The sequence below is a fragment of the Prenolepis imparis genome, unplaced genomic scaffold (genome assembly GCF_030444845.1).
Source record: "Prenolepis imparis isolate NDT839.2.m4 unplaced genomic scaffold, iyPreImpa1.0 SCAF_7, whole genome shotgun sequence".
Taxonomy (NCBI): domain Eukaryota; kingdom Metazoa; phylum Arthropoda; class Insecta; order Hymenoptera; family Formicidae; genus Prenolepis; species Prenolepis imparis.
The window spans coordinates 1243784-1264806 of record NW_028141165.1 but is presented as its reverse complement, the minus strand read 5'-3'; the positions used below and the strand labels follow the sequence as shown (position 1 = coordinate 1264806).

The window sequence follows — 21023 nt, the reverse complement described above, 5'->3', positions numbered from 1 at the left end:
ATAAGCTATGCAGATTAAAGATTCTTATCCCAGACGTTTCGTATTCATATATTCTCTCTGACAACATGTTTCAAGTGTACGAGAGACTTTATCGATGTAACACATGATATTAAGACACTTACGTCCTTCAGGCGGGAGATGTGATACTTGTCGAGCGACTTGTGAAGACTGGGATCGCGATAGGCATCCGTAGATGGATATCGGAATTTCGGGGACGCGCTCGACTTTTGCTCCCGCTCCACGGAGACGTCGTCCTTGTTACGGCCCGCGGACTCCGGAAGAGGCTGCTGGGTCGACGATTGATTGACGAGGGATCTCCATTTGCGATCGAATGTGGTCGTGAGGCTGGTTAGAAGGTCGCTACCTGTAAAATTTCCATTCTGCGTTAGCGATAATGCGAGAGAAGTCGCGCGAAGACACACACGAGACGCACAAACTTGTACGAAATACAATAAAAAGAAAAGACACTCAAAGCATCGCGAATTGTGTTATCCGGTCTCGTTATTGTAACAATTTGTGATACAATGCAAGATCGCTATATAAACAAGGTGAACGAAAAGTGTATGCGTTTTTTTTTCTTTTCGTTTATCGCAGCCGGTGATGTACATATCTTGCGTGAGTGCATTCCTGCAAAAATAAAATCGTCGCGCAAATCAGATCAGCAATGCAGTCAGTTTGAAGTTAAATTCGCAACAATGATGATGAGCGCGATTATCGCAGGAGAATTAATTGATATGTCATCGTATCTTCGTTCTTATCAGAGAGCGTATCGTCGTCATCGCCGTAGTTGTCACTCGGTCTTTACTATCGTCGTTGTTAATAAAAGTTGTCATTGTTTCGCCAGCTGTATACATTACGACAATTGCGATAACAACATAATCATCAGCAATGTCTTCTTTCTTGCGCTGAAGCGTGGTAGGAAAAAACTAAAATCCTTGGATGAAAAAAACGTACAAAAATTTCCACAAAAGCAGTAAATAATTACTAAAATAAAGCTAAAAAATGTATCCTTAAAATCCTTATACCTAAAAAAATACTCAAAAACATTTAAACTAATAACTTGTCGAAAACAAAAGTTAAAATCGCCGAGTAACTGGTGGTAACATCATTAATGCTGCTTTAAAGCAGAGAGACGAAATGCCATATTTTTGTGAAAATATTTTTCATTCTAAAGATACTGCATCGTACAACAATTTTGCAATCGGTAGACGACATTAGAGGATTTATCGATACACGTTCCACAAACGTCCGTGCGGAAAATTGCGAGAAAGACAACACGAAGAAGAAGCGACAAAATCGTCGTCTTTCCCTCTCGGGGGACTAGGTAGAAAAAAATCGGAGAATGCAGCTTATTTGCGCGCGTAAAAGCCAGTCAAAGATTTCAAGATTCTCCTCCGATGACGATAATACATGAAAGATATATATATATATAACGGAGCAGATCGCGCGTTGCGAAAGATTGCGTGACATGTGACACACGCAACGCGGAGAGACGTGACGTGGACGAATGTTAGTCGAAGGGAAAAGAAAAGTAAACGACAAACACAACGCGTGTGGCGTGCTTAGTGGTGGCATGTATACATAAAAGAAAGTAAAATAAAAGAGCGTGTGTATAAAAGCCATTCGGTTTGAGCCAGCCAGCTGAGTCAGCTCGTCGGGCATCTCGGATGCTGAAGAGGCTCGGATCCGCCAGATTTCTGGTCTGGCGAGAGAGCCTGGGATTTACCTCGGAGGAATCGGTTCAGAGTCTTGGATGCGGTGGACGATTCGCCTGACGATCGCGCGTCGTCTCCCGCGCACGTTGTTGGCGACGATGATGGGGCAGCTGTAGACGCGACAGCAGTTGCCAGCGATGCGGCTGCTGTTGCTGCTGCGGCTGTTGTTGCTGTTGATGATGCTGTTGCTGTTGTTGCTGCTGACACTGACACGGGGATGGACATTGGCATCGGGACAGCTGCGACCGGCACTGGCATTGACATTGGCGACTGGGCCGATGTCTTCGGGGCGGCGGCGCTACCGGGACCTGCGGTACCGTATAGGTGGGACGATATGTACCACCAAAAACCCGGACTCGCTGTGTGCCTACACGTGGTATCCAACCATTTCGTACCGTCATTCATTCGTTATCGTTCGTCATCAGTGTTCATCATGCGGCCGACGCGGCGGAGCAACTCTCTCGTCTTCCTCACGTCTTCCTCCTTTGCGTCTGGACCCACCGTATCTCTCTCTATCTTTCTCTGTCTCTTTCTTTCGTTCTCTTTTATCCGAGTACTCTATATTCTGTATTCTCTCGAACCGATCGAAGCCCACCGATATTATATGCTCGACGGAAATGAAAGTATATGTATATATTTATATCGCCCGACAGAGAGAAACTGAAGAGACGTGACGAAAGGAAAGAAAATAAAACGAAAGAAAAAAGAGAAGAATTGAGCGGATTGAGAGCGGGGAGAAACGAATTTTCAAAATCAACATCGATTATCTCAGCTCGCGTGTGAGATCAATCTAACGCGCGAAGGATTGACCGATCCTGTCCGAGGATCCTCGGAAGAAAACATTGAGCCGACTAATATATTCGTATTCCTTTCGGGCGTGTCTGATCGCAAAGACGTAGACTGAGGCGGCAGAGCAATCAATTTTAAGTAATTAAAAAAAGGCCACAAGATTAATCGGCAATAGAGGCGATCGTTATTCAAAGAACAGGCAGGCAAGACGAGCAATCAGACAAGTGTAATTCGGCGATGCACACGTGTTGTGACAAGAAAGTGCGAAAACTAGAACGTACTTCCAGACTAACAGCAAGAGCCCCATCGAAACATTGCTTACGATGGTCGTGAAAAAAGAAAAAAAAGAAAAGAAAAAGAAGAATGACTTCAAACTTATTGTTAAAAAAAATCGCAATCATGACACGAGACATGTGTGTTTGCGAACGTGATTTCTCTAAAGAAAATCCACATCATCTTCGTAAAGGCAAGCAGTGGTCGAAGAATCCATTCGAAACGCTCGCGATAGATCCTCGAAGACATGCAAGCGACGAGAAAGATTTATCCGATAGTCGGCGTCAAAGGGATGCTTGAAATACTTTTTTTTTTAGACCTTTGCGAAGCATCCGAGATATCCAGTAAGAGATCTTGTTTTTCCAGGAAGTCTCATTGTTAGTTCTCAGAAAGGATATTCTCTCTCTTATTAGATATTGGATGCATACATAAAAAAAAATGTTTAGACCTTTTTGACGCCGACTGTATGACAGAGAAAAGTCACCGAAGAAGCAGCCAATCTGTGTGAAATACATTTGCTCTTTTTAACGAAAGCCATAGACTGGCGCATGCGGCACATGAAAACAATGTACAAATAGAGGATCGGTCCCAAAAAAGACACCGTATATATAACTCTGAAATATAGACATACATTTTTTTCCTATTTTATTTTCTCTCTTTCTCTTTGTGACCGATCCTCCTTGCGTTTGATCGCAAGTACGAGATATAGTATCTTCTAAAATTAAATCTGCTTTCATTGCAAGAAGCCTCGTGTGTCTCGTAGACGTGTTTGCACTAAAGTCGACTACGCACCGCGTAATGAATAATAATGTTGCGAACGCAACGTAAGAAAAAAAATAGAAATTTCCGAGCAATGACGTACGTAACTTCGTAACATACAATTAAAAAATCGTATCGATGATTCGAAGAAAGAAGGAAAAAAAAATAAAGAAGAAATCGCTGGAAGCAAATAAGAAGGAGGAATGTACCTAGAAAGCTTTTTGTTAATAGTGAGTATCTTCTGTGTCCACTGCAGAAAACAAGATCCTGCTACACTCACCGATCGTCAGAAGCGATATTACATAGAGAAAAGATATAAGAGAGGATATGAATAGAGGTATAGATAGATAATACACGTTGTAATTGTACACGTGGACTCACGACGAGAGATTAGGAATATATTCGAATCGGAAAACGTTTTTTTAGGAATTACTGTACAAGTTAGCGCGAAAAATGCTGAAAGAGTAGCAATCGAATTTGCCTTTCTAATATATCGTCTATTTTTCAGACAGCTCTTGTATACGTGATTCACGACACGTATCTAATCTACGTATAGATCTGATCCCTTGAACTCTGCGATTGTCAGCATCGCATGTGCGTCAATTATATCTATCTTTGTCGAATAGCGTGTACAAGAGAATCGCGTATCGGACAATGTTTTGCATTTTTATCGCAACGTACGACTCTGATGGGATATATTGACAGGACGAAAGATTCGCTTTTGATACCGAGTGCGTACGACGAGACTTGGAATAACGATATCGCGAAGATGGAATTACGAAGAAATGGAATACTAACCATCGTCCGAACCATCGCCGGGAAGGCCTCGCTGTTGCTGCGACGGTGACGGAGAGGACTGCGAGAGATTGTGAACCTCGTGCAGGGAGTCCAGACTGCCGTATCGAACTGGCGGTAGACAGATCGACTCCGTCGACGGCTGTAAACGCCAACAAATCCGTATAAGTAAAGGGCAACTCTTTCGAATAACAAAGTAACGTCTAAGCCAATCTTTGCAGAAGAGAAAGAACCGAGGTACTTTCTACTTACGTTATTACTATCTAATCGTAATTTAATCAAACGTAAATTCGAATTAGCTTACTTCTTTGTCCGTCTTGAACTTCTTAATGACGCCGTTATTCATCTTCTCCCCCAACACGTTGGTCAGTTGATTGGTCGCTTGCGCTTTCTGGTGCATCGTGGATTGTTGTTGCATGGCTATCGACAGCGGTGGCCTCGTGGTCGATCGCGATCTGACTTGCGATCTCTCGGACAGATCCAGCAACGATTCGTCGGCTAGTCTCTCGTTCAGACTGGACAGACGTCGCGACAGCAGACTCGGCGACACCGTCGTGTCGACTATACTGTCGAGCAGATCGTCGTTCTCCATCTCTCGTTTCGCCAATTGCCACTCTATCTCGATCCTTCGTTTCTCCTCCTCCCGCTTCTCCGCTTCGAGCCGCTGTCGATGTTGATCCCTCTGCAGCATCGCCTTCGTTTCTTCCTCGAATCTCCGCACTCTCTCCTGCGTGGTCGCGCTCAAACCGGCGTACGTCAGGATCGCTATCTCGTCGTTGCTCTGCTTCGTCTGGTTAGATCCGCCGGATGCGGTGGAGCTCGTATCCCCCGAACTTGGACCAGTCTCGCTCGACAGTCTTGAAGAGTCCACAGACGGCGGTGCGGAAATCGCGTACTTGGAACGATTCGGAGATGCATTTCCATTCGACGAACCGCCGATAATTAGATTAGAGTCAACCGACAGGGAACGATCCGTAGAATGATTCGACTGCTGATTCTTGCTCTCGTGCATCTGTACGATTTCGCTGACGGAACACTGGCGTTCGTTCAAGGCCATGCTCTGCCGAATCGTCGGCAAACTCTCCGACTCTTGCTTCGATTTGGCCTAAATTATTACAAAAGTTTGATTTTAATATATCCAATATATTTAACGTATCTCGACATATGTAGATGAAAAAGTTGGGATCTACAACTAACCTTATCGCCCTCGTGTTCACCGTTGTCGATTTCATCCTGAGTCTTTCGTCTTCTTTGGATCTTCTTGTTGGCTGCAGATATGATTGAGGATACAATGTCCCTAGCGGACGCCATGTCGCGTATACCTGTTTTATCGCAATAAAAGATATAAATGCATTGCTATTACAAATAAAATAGCAAATAAGCTTAAACTATTTTCTGTCAAAAATGTCAAAAATGTCAAAAATGTCAAAAATGTCAACAAATATCAGAGTAATGAGATAAACAAGAATGCACTTGAAATATAAATATGTAAAGAATAAAAAATGCGAGAAGGAATAATTGAATATGAAATTAAATATAACAAGTACCTTCGACTTTCTGAATATTGTTCAACAGAAGATTGTGATTGGATATTGGTTCAACTTCGCAACTGTCTGTTGGAAGGCTTAAATTTACGCTCAATCTGCTCAAGTCGTCCAGATCGTCATCTGAGAAGAACCAATCGACCTGAAACACATCGACCCGAGACCGTTAAGTATAAAGTGCTTTCTTCTTTTTTTAGCACAGAAGGGAGAAACTTACATTATTCAACAGACTCTCGACTATTCTACATTGATGCGACATATCGGTAACCATGGTGACCATATTGTCTCTGGAACCGCTCGCTCGAACCAACGTTGGTCCAAAAACGATGGCTAGATTTTTGGCCTCCATTTTATTGATCTCGCTGTGATCGACTATCTTCTTCAGATGTTGCATCAGATACTTTAGCGTCTCAAAATGATGCTCCGGAAGATCCCGCAGTAGTTTTCGTATCGTGGTCATTCTTCTCTGTGGATCCTCTATCTTATCGGCATCGATGAACATGGGATACAGCTCTGCCGTGAGCAAGGAATCGGGAAGTTGACGAAAGAACGACTTCAGCAACGACGATATAACGTTGACGTCGCTCCATCTCGAATCCTGTGTACGGAAGAAAATATATTACAAACAGGATCTTCGCAAGATAAGCGGTCTCGATATTATACGGACGGAATACTACCTGGAAATTAATGTTCTCGAATCCTCTGTTGACGCTGTCTGTGAGCTGGGCAATCGCGGCCGTGTTCCCGGGCACTCTGTAGATTCCCACGACCTCGAGGCCTCTCGCCTCGACGATGCTCGTGCACATCTCGACGATTAACGGCACGTATTCGGAGAACGAGGACGGCGGACAGAGCTCGAGAGGTACCTTGAAGGTGGCCCCTTCGGGCGGCATTTGCGCCGTGGGTGAGGGAGGCGCACCGCCGGCTTGACCATGCATCCTCCTAAACTGCTTCGCCATCCTCCCCTTCCAAGTCTTCGATTTGGGCGACGCTAAAGGTTCCAGCGTCTGATTACTCGGCTTGCGGGTCTTGTTGATGGGCGATTGTCCCGTCGGCGATCGGTTCCTGAACGACGTTAGCTTCTTGATGCCCTTGTGGCTCGGCAGAGGACTCAATCGTTGGCCGTTGCTCGGAGAAATGCTGCCGCTTGGAGTCATCGGACCTGTCGGAGTCTGCGGTACGGCCTGTTGCTTCGACGTGCAGGACACGGCGTCCTATTTTAATAGACGTATTTTTTTTCATGAAAGATACATAAGAGAGACTTGACGATTGCAAAAATCTTGAAACAAGAGTGATAATGACGCTTTTATCCGGAAGAAAAATTATCCCATAATTAGCGCTCACCGATGATCTTTCCGCGGCGGCGTGAGAATGAAGTGACCTCAACCAGAGCGCCATGGATGTCGCGTCCTCGGTCTGCAAAAGCACCTCCGCCGTAGGATTCGCCACTCGCAACACGTGCTTCCGCTTCGTGTAGTCCTCGGCGACGTCCACGACGGAACACCTAACGTCGACGCTTTGCCCGGCATTTCCCTCGTTCTCGGTGCTCAATGAAGGACTCTGTAGCGAAGATTAATAATGTATCGATGAAATATTCTTCTTTCGTATCCCGTATATTTGGCGAATGATCTTTAAGTGCTCTTCTCACCTGACTATGACGATCCTTGTAAAAATATATTACAGGACCACGGAGGACACCCCAGACCTGCTTCCAGGAACGATCGGTAGATCGCTGAAATTAGAATATAAATGATGAATGAAAGACGAATTTACATGTGCATTCAACTGGATTCTTTGTTCTCCTTACCTTGCCATCGAGCACTGTGAATTTCACGTGAAGGGTTCCCTCCCGTTCCACCGGTTCGACGTCCTTCGAGTCGCAGCTGTTTGACGTATCATGCGATACAACGATACTGTTGCTGGAAAAGAAAAAGAGCTGTGTACAAATCTGTGTTGTTCGCAAACTTTATACATACATATACACAAAATTAAACAGTTGAAACTATCATCTTGATTTACTCAATAGAGTGTTATATAGAGAAAAATTGATTAATCTCCGAAACATCGCTACACTTGTGAAGATTTTATTTGATGCATTTTATGTTCCCTTGAAACTAACTATGCAATTTTATTAACCCATTTTTCTCTGCGGATAATAATGCTGATGTAATTCAAGGTAATAATTTCAAGTGCTCCATTCTGTACAAATAAATCTTCTAGACAGAACAATATATAGCGATGCCATCTATAATTTCCAAGACAGCGGAATTTTGCCGTAGTACTATTCACAACTACATTTCTATATTCTCGCCCTTCTCCTAAATCGAGAATGACACTGAAAATAGCGGTCACATCGATCGTCGGCTTGCATTAGTCTCATTCCGTTAGTAACAATCAGCCAATAAATCAGTATCCGAAAGGATACGCTAAGATACACTAACACATATCTATCTATAGCGTCAGGAAGAGTCTAGAGTAGCACAACATAGACGACCACAGTAACTGGTTTTAATATCGAGTCACAAACATAGGGATGTGTTACATTCCATGTGTCCTCGACATCACGGACGTCTCTTATCTTCAATAGGAATAATAAACAAGAAAAGGATATCCTTATCTAATGCCACTCGAGCAACTAACGTATTAGGGATTGCCAAGTTGCGAGTTATATTCAGTTTGCATCATCATTGGGAAAAAAATTATCAGGTCTCCTATCTCGCGCTATATTTTTCGTCATACAATTTTCTTAATTTTTTATTGAAATACGTTTTAATCGAATTGTTTAATTTTTTCCCTTATTTAAGCTATATCTTTCTTTTAATTTTTTACTAATCCTGATGTAATCTTTTTAATGTCATTTTTCAATTTTCACATTATACACAGAAAACAAGTGTTTTATTTTCGAATTAAAAATTCTGTATCGTGATAATAATGAGACGAAGAGAAAAGTCGAGAGACGATACACAAGAAAAATCATCACTGCATTATTAATTACTCGCCATCGTTTACAGACAGATAAGTAGCGCAAACGTCAATACAGAAACGAAGAAGAGCGGATGTACATTAGCTTGGAGGAACGAGAAACGCGGAGAGTATAGACAATGCATTCTTATTCTCGTGCTTTTCTCAAAAAGGAACCCTTTCGCCCTCACCGATGATGAGAGTTTCGATGTAAGGACGCGGCCTGCGTCACATCCTCAAAGATGCGTCGAAGGGGGGTAATGTCGCTCGGAAATAACGGCGGCCGCCATCGTCTATGCGCACTGGAAACATGGACACGACAATACGGGTGCAGTCTCGTTGATTATATACTTACACAGCGTGTAAACACCTTCGACAGCGAAATTGCTCGCGAGAGAGTGCTCGTTATTTTCACGAGCGAACGCGAGAGATAAGCGAAGTGAAATAAACGTGCGTCATCGATAATATCTTGCTGATGTGTTCGAGAGAGGAGACGAAAAAAAAAAATATCCGTGACTTTGACAGTCGCACGCGCTAACGTCACATCTCGAGACGCGCGTAATCGAGAGATTATATTCACCTCCTGTGAATGTGAACGGGTTCCGAGTCGCTGAGCTCCAGATCGCTGTCCACGTGCATTCGTTCGCCCCACGTCGCCTTCAGATAAGAGACCCGTCTGGTGACGCGATCCTCATCAGCTGTTAAACAATTATTAATCCAATTATTGTCAAGTTACAGCTTACAAACATCATCCGCAGATGAAAAACTACTTAATTTTCTTTTCCCCGTTTTGCTCATTGAACTCAGGATGTGTTTCATATATTCTTTAAAGTTTTAAATTTATATTAAATACAAATGTATTAAATTATATGTAAATGTATAACTCTCTCGGGATCAAGATTATCTTTGCAAAATGGAGTAGTAAATTAATTAAAAAAAAAAGAATATATAGAAATGTATTACTCTCGGAGATCAAGATTATCTTTTCAAAATGGAGTGAGTGATAGTAAATTAATTTAAAAAAAATGACATTTAGCACTGTGTGTACAGTACTATTACAATTCAACGTATTAAAACCCGCGTAGGAAGAAACCATATCGTAGAAAGAATACCATAGAAAGAAGATTCTAGAAATGCCCTTATAACTTTATCGTACCAGACGCGTGCGTCGCAATAATTGTGTGCACGTAACGTTAAAAATATCCTCATCGCGTTTAAACTCACTGATCTGTGCATTCTTCTGTCGCCTGAGCACTACGGCGTTATTGGTCGAGCCGTTGGGCGAAGAACCATTGACCGGGGCTGAAAGAGAAATCAATGGGACGATTATTAACGCTTTATGCTCGACCTTTATGCGACGTAAATACGTGTGTGTATGTGTGCACGTGGATGTACGCGGCGATGTGTGTATATATATATATTTGTAAATACAAACGATGATGAAGAAAAAGCGGACTAACCGACTTGCAGCAGTTTGGCCGATTGCAAATAACCATCTTGCTTGCGATAGGCGGTTTTATCGTCGTCCTCGATGCTACCTTCCTCCTCGGCGGTCTGCCACGTGTGCCTGGCGCTGCTTCGCGCTGGTGAACCGTTCGTAGCTTCCCAGGACTCTGCGCTGTTGCTGCGTGCTCTCAAACGCACTGATTCTGCCTCCATGGTAGGCATGTCTGGGCGATCACATAAAGAGCATCGTTACAATTTATATTATTGTTATATTTATTATATGTATTTTACGAACCCCCCGACTAATCCGGCTTTGTTGAAATAATTATCGCTTGCGAAAGTAGAATATATGTAGCGTGTATGCTGTTGTTGTCGCTATTTTGAATTACCGCGACATGTCGTAAGAAGCTCAGCAACAAAAACAACACGGGTGCATGGGGGCAGTTAATATCCCCTTTGTGCTATCGACAAATTCCGGTATACCATAACTTTATCCGGTTACTCTCGCTTGGAAGCAAGCTCGAACAAATCGCGCGTCCCTTGTAGACGCGGTTGATTCACAGTGAATATCACTCCAAGAATTAATTTCAAATTTATTCGTCATTACTTAACTTATTATAATAAAAATCTATGTTTCTACATTTTAGTCGAGCCGTGAGAAGCGAGGAGAAATGAGAATAAATGTGCATTAATATTATTATATCATCTATTATAATATGCCTGTGTGTGTGTGTAAAATTATTAAATAAACACACATACTATGACTATATAGTATACAATATATAGACATTATATAAGTATAGTATGTGTGTATATAGTGCATGAGCGTGTATGACGAGTTATAAACGCTATATCGCGACATCGCGCTCACATAGAATGCACAACGAATCGCCGACAACACAATAGCGGCACAAGACGACAATGCAGACAACTTGTGACACAGTTTCTTAATTCTATCTACCTTTACTCTTTCTATAGTCGGCCGGTGGTTCACAATGGATATGTTTGCTGCCTATAGGAATTATTCTGTTGCCTGTCAATACTGGACCTAAACGACGACACTTGTTTACTGAGCATTGATTTAAGACGACTTGGTTTCTAATTATAATCGCAATATATATATATTTACAGTTCGATTACCATTGAAGCATTGATTGATCACACTTTGATATCAGATTGGCGGAAAAAATTTGTCTCGAATTGAAATCAAGATTTTGCTGTAAATTCAACAACTTGTGACAAATCTCGCGCGCCACTTTAATAAATCAAGAGGATAATTCTTTACGCTACACTCTCTTAATCGACGCTTACCAGTGTCCAGAGACTTGGTCTCTCTGGTCGGCATTCTCCTCGTTTCCTGGCTCTCGGCTTTGGACTCGAACTCACGTTTCCGCACAGCCACATTCGGTACACTCCTCTTGTTGGACAATCGGGACAACTCGCTCTTGTAAAGATTCGTCCGATCGCCAGCGGGTTCGTCCTCGTCGCTCAGGAGACAACCGGATTCAAATTGCTTAGCTCGTCTCGATACAATCTGCAGACCCTGCGGCGGTACCGGAAACTTGGTCTCGTTGCCGGTCTTCTTGTCCGGCCCCGGCGAAGACGGCAGCGAGGAAGAACCGTTTCTCGTCTCTTCCGATGTCTGTTGCTGATTTGTACTAATGTTCTCGTGTATCCTGGATAGGATGCTGACGAAACTATTCTTGGACGTGCCTCGATATTGCTGTTCCTTCGACGTGAGCTCGTTGTCGTAAGGCGACAACGAGTAGGAGTGATCCCCGGATTGATTGATCTCTCCTAGCTGTTGATCGCTTCGCGATTTGGAGTACTCAGAGTTGGAGTCTACGTCCTTTATCCTCTGTACGCTCTGATTCGACGGCTTGTTCATCAGACTTGCGACGGACTTGGCAGGAACGTTCCTCTCTAGAGAGGACCTTCTCGTGGGTGACTGCTGTCTCTGCTCGTTCTGACCGGGTGGCCAGATCGGTCTCTGCAGTTTCTGCGGCCTCGCGTAGAATTCTCTCTGAATCACCGAGGGTTGGTTGAAGTTCTGCTGCAACGGTGGCAGCGGTTCGGCAGACCAGCCGATCGGGTGACTCGGTCGCCGCAGAAATTCCGCCTTCTGCTCGAAACTCTTGCGCAGTCTATTCATAATGACTGAATCGTCGGAGCACTCGTTGCCGGTCAGAGTCGAATTAGAATCGTAGGGGGACGTGCTGCTATCCTTGCTGGCAGCTGACGAGGAGTCCCGTCTCGACTCGATGCTCAATCTGCTGGACTCGTTTGATCTCAGCGCGTTGATGCTGCCGTAGCTCGCCGTTTCGGAATCATTCATGGTCCCGCTGCCCTCGCTGGCGCGTCGCGCCACCATTCGCTTGGCCGGCCGGTAGATCGGCACCTGCGGCTCCGCCTGCGACATCGGATAACGCAGCAGAGACGGTTGCTGATAGTAATGCTGCGGATAGTGCTCGCTGACGCGTACCCGCTCGTAAATCGGATCGTTGATCCTGTCGTAGAGCTGCTCGTTGCTCGGTCGCGAATACACCGACTCGGGCCGCGTTCTGTCGTACAGATCGTATCTGGAATCTTGAGACGAGCGGCTCGATTGCGAGTTATCCTCGTGCAGCAACTGCAGCTTCCTCCCCGGGATTCTGGAATCCTCCGAAGAATCGTACAACGCATCCGGCACGCCTTTCCGTTGTTGTTGCTGCTGCTGCAACACGCTCGTCATCTGAGATTCTGCGATCGATTGAATCTGAGAAATCGTCGTCGGCGGCATCCTGCCGTCCGTGTACGCGGCCTCCTGGCTCCTGCACATTGCCTCCTCCAGATGACTCGGACTCTCGGACGACGGGAGAGAACAGACCCAGGACTGCCGCGTTCTCGGCGACGAGCCCGGGATCATGCTGCTGATCGACCTGCGTTGCTTCTGCGATAGCCTCTCCGGAGAACGCATCCGCGGTCGTTGATTCGTCTCGGGATTATGCGCCGTCTCGCCGAAATACTAGAAATAATTCAAGGTGAGATATATTGTTATTTTTATTACAAGTCATACAAAAAAAGTCAGGCGCGGATGACCAGGGCGGAGATTGAAAACAGTGCGATCTATCGCTGCTGCGGCTATTTAAAGCACCAAGTCACATATACATATCAGTACTCTCGGTCACATTATATTAAATCGCATGAAAAATTAAGTAAAACCGATAAATCGATAATGTCGACGAAAATACAATTTTCCCCTAACAAAAACCAATGTTGGAAGAGACTGAGAAGCGGTTGACGTTGCTCTCGGGACGGAAGACCAATCATATCTGCTACATATCTGCTAGTCACTCTGGTGCAGAACCTTACCCTCTGCAGAATGTCGTCCTCCTTAGAGACCACCAGGAGGCGTAGCCACGGTCCCGCTTGCTGAATGCGCTGTACCACGCTAACGTACTGCTCGCCCCGAGTAGGCGTCCCGTCCACGGAGACGACGCGGTCGCCGGTTCTCAATCCCGCCTCGGCCGCCGGCGAATTGGGCCGCACTTGCTTCACGAAGATCGTGTCCATAGGCTCGTCGATCTTGGTCCGCTCGTGTCCTGGCAGCATCTGCGTCCCGTGTGTCTCCAATTAATACATTTCCATGGGAATTTTTGTTGGCGATCGCACGATGAGAGATACTCACGCAACAGGACTCGGGCGGGTAGACGATGAAGTGCCGGAGCGTGAATCCGTAGCCATTCTCGCTGCGCCTGAGCAGGAGGGTTCGTGGACCACGGGGCGGAGAGTTCTCCTTCTGAACTGCCCGGGAAGACACCGGGCCTCCTGGACCAGGACCCGACGCGGGCGCAGGTGGCGAGGGGGACGAGTGCCCGACCTACGATCATCGACACCAATCCCCGTGAATTGATTTCGTTAACTCGACATCATCTTCGGAGGCAGAAGCGCTTGTTTTTATATAATTGAAGAAAAGGACCAATTTTTCGTTTGCCATCCATTTGATGGATGACGCTCTAAAAATTATTTATATCGAATCCTTGATTGCTCAATTAGCCGATGATGAGCGTACTTGAAGAAATCACGAAAATATACGATTGCATCGCATTTTGCGAGGGTGTATACGCACGCACGCGTACGTTAATAACTTTCCGCATCAAACGGCCAACAAACATAGCACAGTCGTGAAATCTTGAAGGCCGGATTAGGCTCGAATTGCCGAAATAGAAATCCCGAATTCACTCGCGCGGACTCGGTGTATTTGCGGAACATCGATCACACGAGTCCCCTCTCTCTTTCTCTCTTTAGATTTGTACCGTCTGGGTAGGCATACTAGAGGAATCGGTGCAACGCGGTAGACAGACTCGTGGATATCCGCCAAGAATTATTCCAAGCATCGGACTCCGAAGCGGAGGCGGCGGAGCTGGAGAGACGTCTGAGACGTCCTCTCTCCCTCCTCCTCTCTCTCTCTACCTCTCGCGGAGCAAATTGAGTAAAATCTGGCGACTCGCCAGAGAACACGCGGCTCGAATTTGCCGTAATGCGCAACCTTAAGATCGGGACGAGCGGAATTTGCGTGCGCATCGGTCGCGGAAGAGGATCACGGAAGTGAGAAAGGACGGAGGGTAACAAATATTCGTTGCGCAAATCGAGAAGAAGCTGATGTCCTTGAAAATTCTCCTCGATTCGTCGAGCGATATATAATAAATCGCGGGGAAACGCGTCCGTTCCAAGTCTACAGGAAGAGAGCGGGCGAAGTGAAACTCTATCAGAGCTGGACCACAGAGAGACGGCGATCTCTCTCGCGGTTTTCCGCGTTATCTAATTTAAACTCTCGATACTCCAGTCGATAGGAGACCCTAGTTCAATCGATATAAATACAAGCCTTTCCCGAACAGAGGAAAAATGTCGGGGCCCTATCTAAAGGTCTATCTTCCTAGATAGCTACTCTGCCTACTCATCGTCCTACACTATCCCGTCTTCTCTCTGCTCATTGACATATTTTCTGCAATATAACATGGAGCGATAAAGGGGGTCGATTATATCGGGATTCGTCTCTCCACCCTCTTTTTTCTCTTTGTTTGGCGCAGTTTTCCGGTATAACTTGCACGCGGGCGATCGGATGTGCTCCTGTGGACGGGAAAACGGGATCGCACGGACGAGCGAGCTGCGACGATGTAGGTCAGAAGAGAATAGGCGTTGTCAACGGTAAGTGGGTCACCAAACCGAGCGGCAGCTCGGTTCGATAATTACACATTCGCGCGACGACGTCTTCGGACACGCGCGTGTCACCGTGTCGCATATTGTAATAAAACGACACGCGATATCTCTCTCTTTCTCTCTCTCCTCGACAGGAAGAGAGAGAGAGAGAGAGAGAGAGAGAGAGAGAGAGAGAGAGAGAGAGAGAGAGAGAGAGAGAGAGAGAGAGCGGGCTATGCAAGGTCGCGAGTACGTTAATGAATCCATTCTCTCGCCCTCGGATCGACGTTTACGAGCCTATAAGGGCTTCTTCATCGTACCGCGGACGTTTTTATAACGTTTTATATTGGTGCTCGTCGTGTGCGTTGGACGGGACGTTATTTCCGATCGCTCGTAGGGCGACGGATATTCGCTCTTGAGAATCTTTTATCAAATGTTCAGCTATTCATGGACATTGTTTACCAGCGAGCGTCGTTTCAACTAACAGCCGCGATAAAACTGTCAATTTAAGGGCGATATCTTCTTCACAAACGTATCGTCATTTACCTACTTTTATTATACATAATTATGGATAAAATGAAAAATACAATTTTGATGAATAAACTCGAGATTTGATCAAAATTAATATAAGTAATTCTATATTAATTGAATTAATTAAATATACATATTAATCATATTCTACTATAATATATCTGTCAAATAAAATAATAAACCGAATATAAAATTATAATTATAAAAATATATTTAAAAAAATGATTTAATAATTAAGCTGAAATTAATTAAAGAATATGATTTCGTGACTCGTTAAATAGTCAAAGATTATAAATTATGGAGAAAAAATCTAAATTAAAGAAGAGAAAAATTCCCGAAATTTATGAAATACTTTATGCGTAAAACCGGAGGCAGAGGAGGGGCAACGTATTCTTTGGAGAATCCCTTCTTCGAGAGATTCCGTCGGGATCTCGTCTAAAGTTTTAATATCAGCCGTTAACCGACCGCAAAACCGGTTCACGCCAACGCTCGCGCGAATAAGTGTTCCGATCTTCGATTCAACGTCTGTTATCCTCTCCGTTGACCGCGACGCGGCGTTTCCGCTTTTGCCGTCGACGAATGAACACACTCGGTGCGCAGTTCCGATGACGATAGCGTCGCGAGTTCCGGTTAATGTTGGCCACTTAAGCGAAATACCGTCGACATTCCCTCCCTCGGGAGGGATATATTTGAATCGAATGGAGTGAGAGCGCGCGTGTAATGTTTTTCTGTAATTTGAAAAAAACCTAAATAAAAATGTACAATATTAAAAATCGGAAAAATTTGCGCGATAAAACTAACAAGCTCTTGCTACATTTTCATTAAAAAAAATAATCTTTCTGCAAATTGACAGGTTTGCTATATAATTCTTATTATATTGGAGAATAAAAGATTTCTTTTAATTGATCATATATAGATGTTGTGCAGGATGTCTTTATATAGGTAAATGAAGGTGCCATAAAAAAATTTCCATGTATATCGGTATAAAAATATAAATATTAGATTTAATTATAGCAGAATTGCTAAAATTTTTATACACACAAGAAATTATTTATATTATTTATATAGAAAATAAAAATACAGCAAGTGTAATTTAAATTAAAAAATGAGATCTCAAAAACAATGCAATTTCGAAAATTCTGCCGAGGGAAAAAAATACTTGTTTTTTTATAAAAGAAATATAGAGATAGACGACACTTCACCTGTTGGAATAATCGCAATACTGTAACGAATAATAACAGATATACGAGACTGTAAATGAGGATAAAACCCGCTTGCGAAGATGTAGCAGAGAAGAAGAAGCAGCAGAAGGATAAAACGCGAAACGGAACGTTTTGCAATTAACATATATACGCGACAAAATGAGTCCTCTATCGCCTTCCTTTTCGCCTATCACGCGACACAAGCACACAACTGCTCTCGCGTTTTACTCCAACAGTGTTTTGCGAGCGTTTCTCTCGTATCAGCGGTAATGCGGTTCAGCTCCCCTTTGCCCCCTCATCCTCCCTTCCGCGTACACGAAGTAGCTTATATAATTTCGCTCTATGCCGACGCTTCTTACGTAAGAAGCGACTCCCGATCGACGACCGATAGTCGGGTTCCCAACTTTTTCAGGGGCATTGAAAATGCTAAACTTATGCGAATCCCGCGAGGGAAGGGGAAATCTCGCCCGTTTAAATGATTATTTACTCTCGCCGTACAGAGAGAGCTCTCTTCCTACTGTGCGTAACTTCGGCAGTGAATCTATCGCGTGAAAGCAATATAAGAGGAAAGTTTATAGACACAGAGGGGACGGCGCAAAAAAAAATAAAAGAAAAAAAAGTTACCTGTCGCTGCAAGAGGCCGCCATTCTGGCGCTTGAATGTATACGGCTTCTGTCGTTGCTTGCTTTGTGTTGACAGGTGTGTGCAGAAATTCGCTGTCGAATCGATAGGTATGCAAAGCGGCCATTGTGACAGTTTTATTTTTTTTTAAATATATATAAACGATTTTTTTTCTACGAGTTAATTCTTATACAAAGAAATCCGCGCGACGAGAATTTCGTATATTTCACAGACGATAGGGTCTTCTTTTGTAGACTTTATTCTTTTCGGAGATTGCTTTTATCTCAAAGGAAAGGCGTACGCTAAGAAATTTCAGACACTATATAGAGCTGTTATTAAAGCAGAACAAGAAAAATCGATGATTCGAAAAATAGCGCCTGCGACATGTGGACAATAAATATTGTAAAAAGGAGATGGGTTCACGTGTTATAATTTAAAGATCCAAATATGTAGCAAACAAATAATGGATTTATCTCCGGGAGATAAATATAATCACACATATGGTGGAAAATGTATAAAATATTCAGACACATTCTGTCTCCATTTAATTATATCCTGACAAAAGGCTCTCGAGAGAGACAATAATAAAATGTGTATTCGATAATAAAGACGCGCTGTTATTCGCGACACGAATCGATACTAATCCTTATGTATCGGTCGATCCATATAGAATAAATAATCGCTATGATCTTGAAATGAAAGAAAGAAATCTTGGACATCGGATGCTATAGCTATAGCTTCCTTTTCGTCGTCGACTTGGACGTGCCTCGAATCGAGGCAAGCGCGGGCCTTAAATGCGTCGCGTTTAAAAAACGGAATGCGACCTCGTCGAAAGAAAATCGAAAAGGGGGATTACACGCCAATAAAGGGAGAGAATAGCCAAGGTTTTCTCGCCCCAGAGGCGAGTGAACGAAGAGCGAAAAGGGTGAAAAAGAAACTTGTTGAAATTTCTTTTTGTCGCATGCACTGTCAAAAAATATGTAAAATTGCATGAAATTTATACATTATAAATATTTATTGCGCGATCTGATTCACTTAATTCTTACAGCGTTATTTTAGAGATAGAAATCAGCTGATTTAGGGGGATGAAAATATTTTATCAGAGTAAAATAGCTTCTTAATATTTCTACAATTGTCATCGATAAATTGGACAAGTTTCACCGATTGATTCTCTCTCTCTCTCTCTCTCTCTCTCTCTCTCTCTCTCTCTCTCTCTCTCTCTCTCTGTCTCTCTTACCGTAGATTATTCAAGCGCAAAGCTCATGAAAGACGACACTTCCGGCTAATTAACTCGTCGCGGTGAAATGTCAACGCCCGTCGAAAAAATCGCGACGCGAGGGATCGTTGACGCGGAAACGTCAGTTCGAAATAAAAAAAAAAATTAATAAAAAAAGAGAATCGTAGAGCGGAGAATGACGCGCTTGCGATCACGATGGTGCCATAACTGGCACGACGGTCACGGCGATACTGCCACGACCAATTGCGACATGGGAATTCGCGGGAGCACGAATGCGCACTTGTCCCCTCCCGCGGCGTCATCGTTATCGTCACCTCCTCTGCAAAACAATCCGCCGATAGTCGCGGCACGCGCGTTTCCGCACAATCAGTCGCTCGATTTGACATTTCGATTTTGACACTTGGCGCGCGCTCTCTCTTCCTCTTCTCTAAGGCACGTCCGTCTTCTTTTTCGAACATCGCGCTCTTTTTCGATAATCGCCTCTTCCCTTATCTTCTCATCGAACGATTTTATACAGAGACGTCGAATCTATTTATATTATCGAGTGCAGGAATGCGTTCGTGAAGAAATGTATGCGATTTCAACGGCTGGAGAAAATAAAACTTCCGACTGACCGAAGAGAATCGATATCGCGTATCTCGAACGAGAGGACTATAGAATTTTAAGATGCTTTCAAAAATAAATTCTTCAATCGAAAAGATCGAGCGTGAATGCATGTGAAAGCGCGGCTGGAAACAAACGCGGAATCGCGGGCAGCCTTCGACGCGGTTCTCGCTCCGTTTTTTTCTCCTTTTTTTTTCGATCGAAAGGGCCGGCGACCGGTCGCTGCTTTCGCGGCGTAAAAGTTGCGACAGAGCGTGCGATATTTCGCACGCGAATGTGTGTCTGTGTGCGCGCCTTAGTTGCTTTTCGGAGCGTACTTTCCATGCACGAAATGTATGTGTATGTGTGAAATATACGCGACGTATTGACGCGGGAAAAAAATAGAAGGGAGGAAGAGTCTTAGCGCGAAGAAACGCGGCTATAAGAAGAAAATCAGGCTATCCCCGGATTGACGTAAGAGAGAAAGAAAGAGCGGAAAAACGTTGCGTGGCGCTTGTCTGCTTGAGGAATGTCGCTTTTTTTTCCATTAATAAAGATCGTGACTTCCGAGCAATTTATCGCGCTCGTTCCGTCCAGCGACACGATCGATCCGATAGCTCTCGATTAACGCAAGTGCTGCAGAGACGTAGGATAATATTATGCTTTATTATACTATGTACGATATACTTTGATTTTCATCAGTTTGCTTAATAAAGTGACGCGAACCGAACGACCTTATACATATTCGATTTTATTAAACGACGCCCGAATTGTCGTCAACCTCGTTGAGCGAGATCCGTCCTTTGAAATATATAGTCTTCCTCTCAAAACCCCCGCTTTTTTTTTTTTTTATTCAATAAGACCACGCACGGCGCTCCTCGGCCGCATTTGCGTCATCGTAGGCAGATTCAGACACACACACGGTGGGTGGACTAATCGGACAAGTAATCGATGCGCAAGCATTGTGGTGATGGAAAGAGAGAGAGTGCGTAATGGTATGTTGAGTGATTATGCCATGGGTCAACGCGACACAAACTTAAATAAGCGTTTAGAAAGGAAAGATTATCTATATACACTCGTCAACAAAATTAACGCATATGTATTTTAAGTCAAAATTTCGCATAATTTCAAATAAGCATAACTCCGCTAAAAATGATCGGATTTGAAAAATTTTTTTTTCACTGTCAAGCTTGAAGTCTCTACTTTAAAAACTATTCGTCAGATTTTTAATTTATCCTCCTCCCCCGTACGCTACTGCTTCAAAAGTAAGGACGTGTTTTGTCTCTAAAAAATTGCGTACTTTGACGCACTCCACGGGGTAAAATAAATTTTTTTCGCAAATCTTATCATAACTATCGTAAAATGTGGACTTTTTACTACAAATTTAAAA

The 21023-nt window shown here is 43.8% G+C and overlaps 1 protein-coding gene across 8 annotated transcripts in view; it reads right to left on the bottom strand.

Annotated features, from left to right (window-relative positions):
• Nucleotides 1–21023, bottom strand: part of Rhogap19d (Rho GTPase activating protein at 19D) — a 32674-nt gene that overhangs the window by 3339 nt on the left and 8312 nt on the right. The window contains exons 1-21 of one of the 8 annotated variants that reach the window (XM_083042926.1): nt 19052–19291; nt 13950–14141; nt 13634–13873; nt 11594–13286; nt 11244–11330; nt 10297–10506; nt 10061–10138; nt 9417–9534; nt 9028–9138; nt 7683–7794; nt 7524–7607; nt 7220–7435; nt 6553–7089; nt 6093–6473; nt 5879–6017; nt 5529–5653; nt 4636–5436; nt 4335–4473; nt 3746–3806; nt 1727–2082; nt 123–364 (exon numbers count right to left, since the gene is read on the bottom strand). In XM_083042926.1, coding sequence (XP_082899052.1) covers nt 123–364; nt 1727–2082; nt 3746–3806; nt 4335–4473; nt 4636–5436; nt 5529–5653; nt 5879–6017; nt 6093–6473; nt 6553–7089; nt 7220–7435; nt 7524–7607; nt 7683–7794; nt 9028–9138; nt 9417–9534; nt 10061–10138; nt 10297–10506; nt 11244–11330; nt 11594–13286; nt 13634–13873 — 5730 coding nt within the window. In that variant the 5' untranslated portion in view covers nt 13950–14141; nt 19052–19291. Of the gene's footprint in view, nt 1–122; nt 365–1726; nt 2083–3745; nt 3807–4334; nt 4474–4635; nt 5437–5528; nt 5654–5878; nt 6018–6092; nt 6474–6552; nt 7090–7219; nt 7436–7523; nt 7608–7682; nt 7795–9027; nt 9139–9416; nt 9535–10060; nt 10139–10296; nt 10507–11243; nt 11331–11593; nt 13287–13633; nt 13874–13949; nt 14142–19051; nt 19292–21023 lie in introns of those variants that run through there. The other 7 variants (XM_083042921.1, XM_083042925.1, XM_083042924.1 and 4 more) reach the window with 7 other exon arrangements.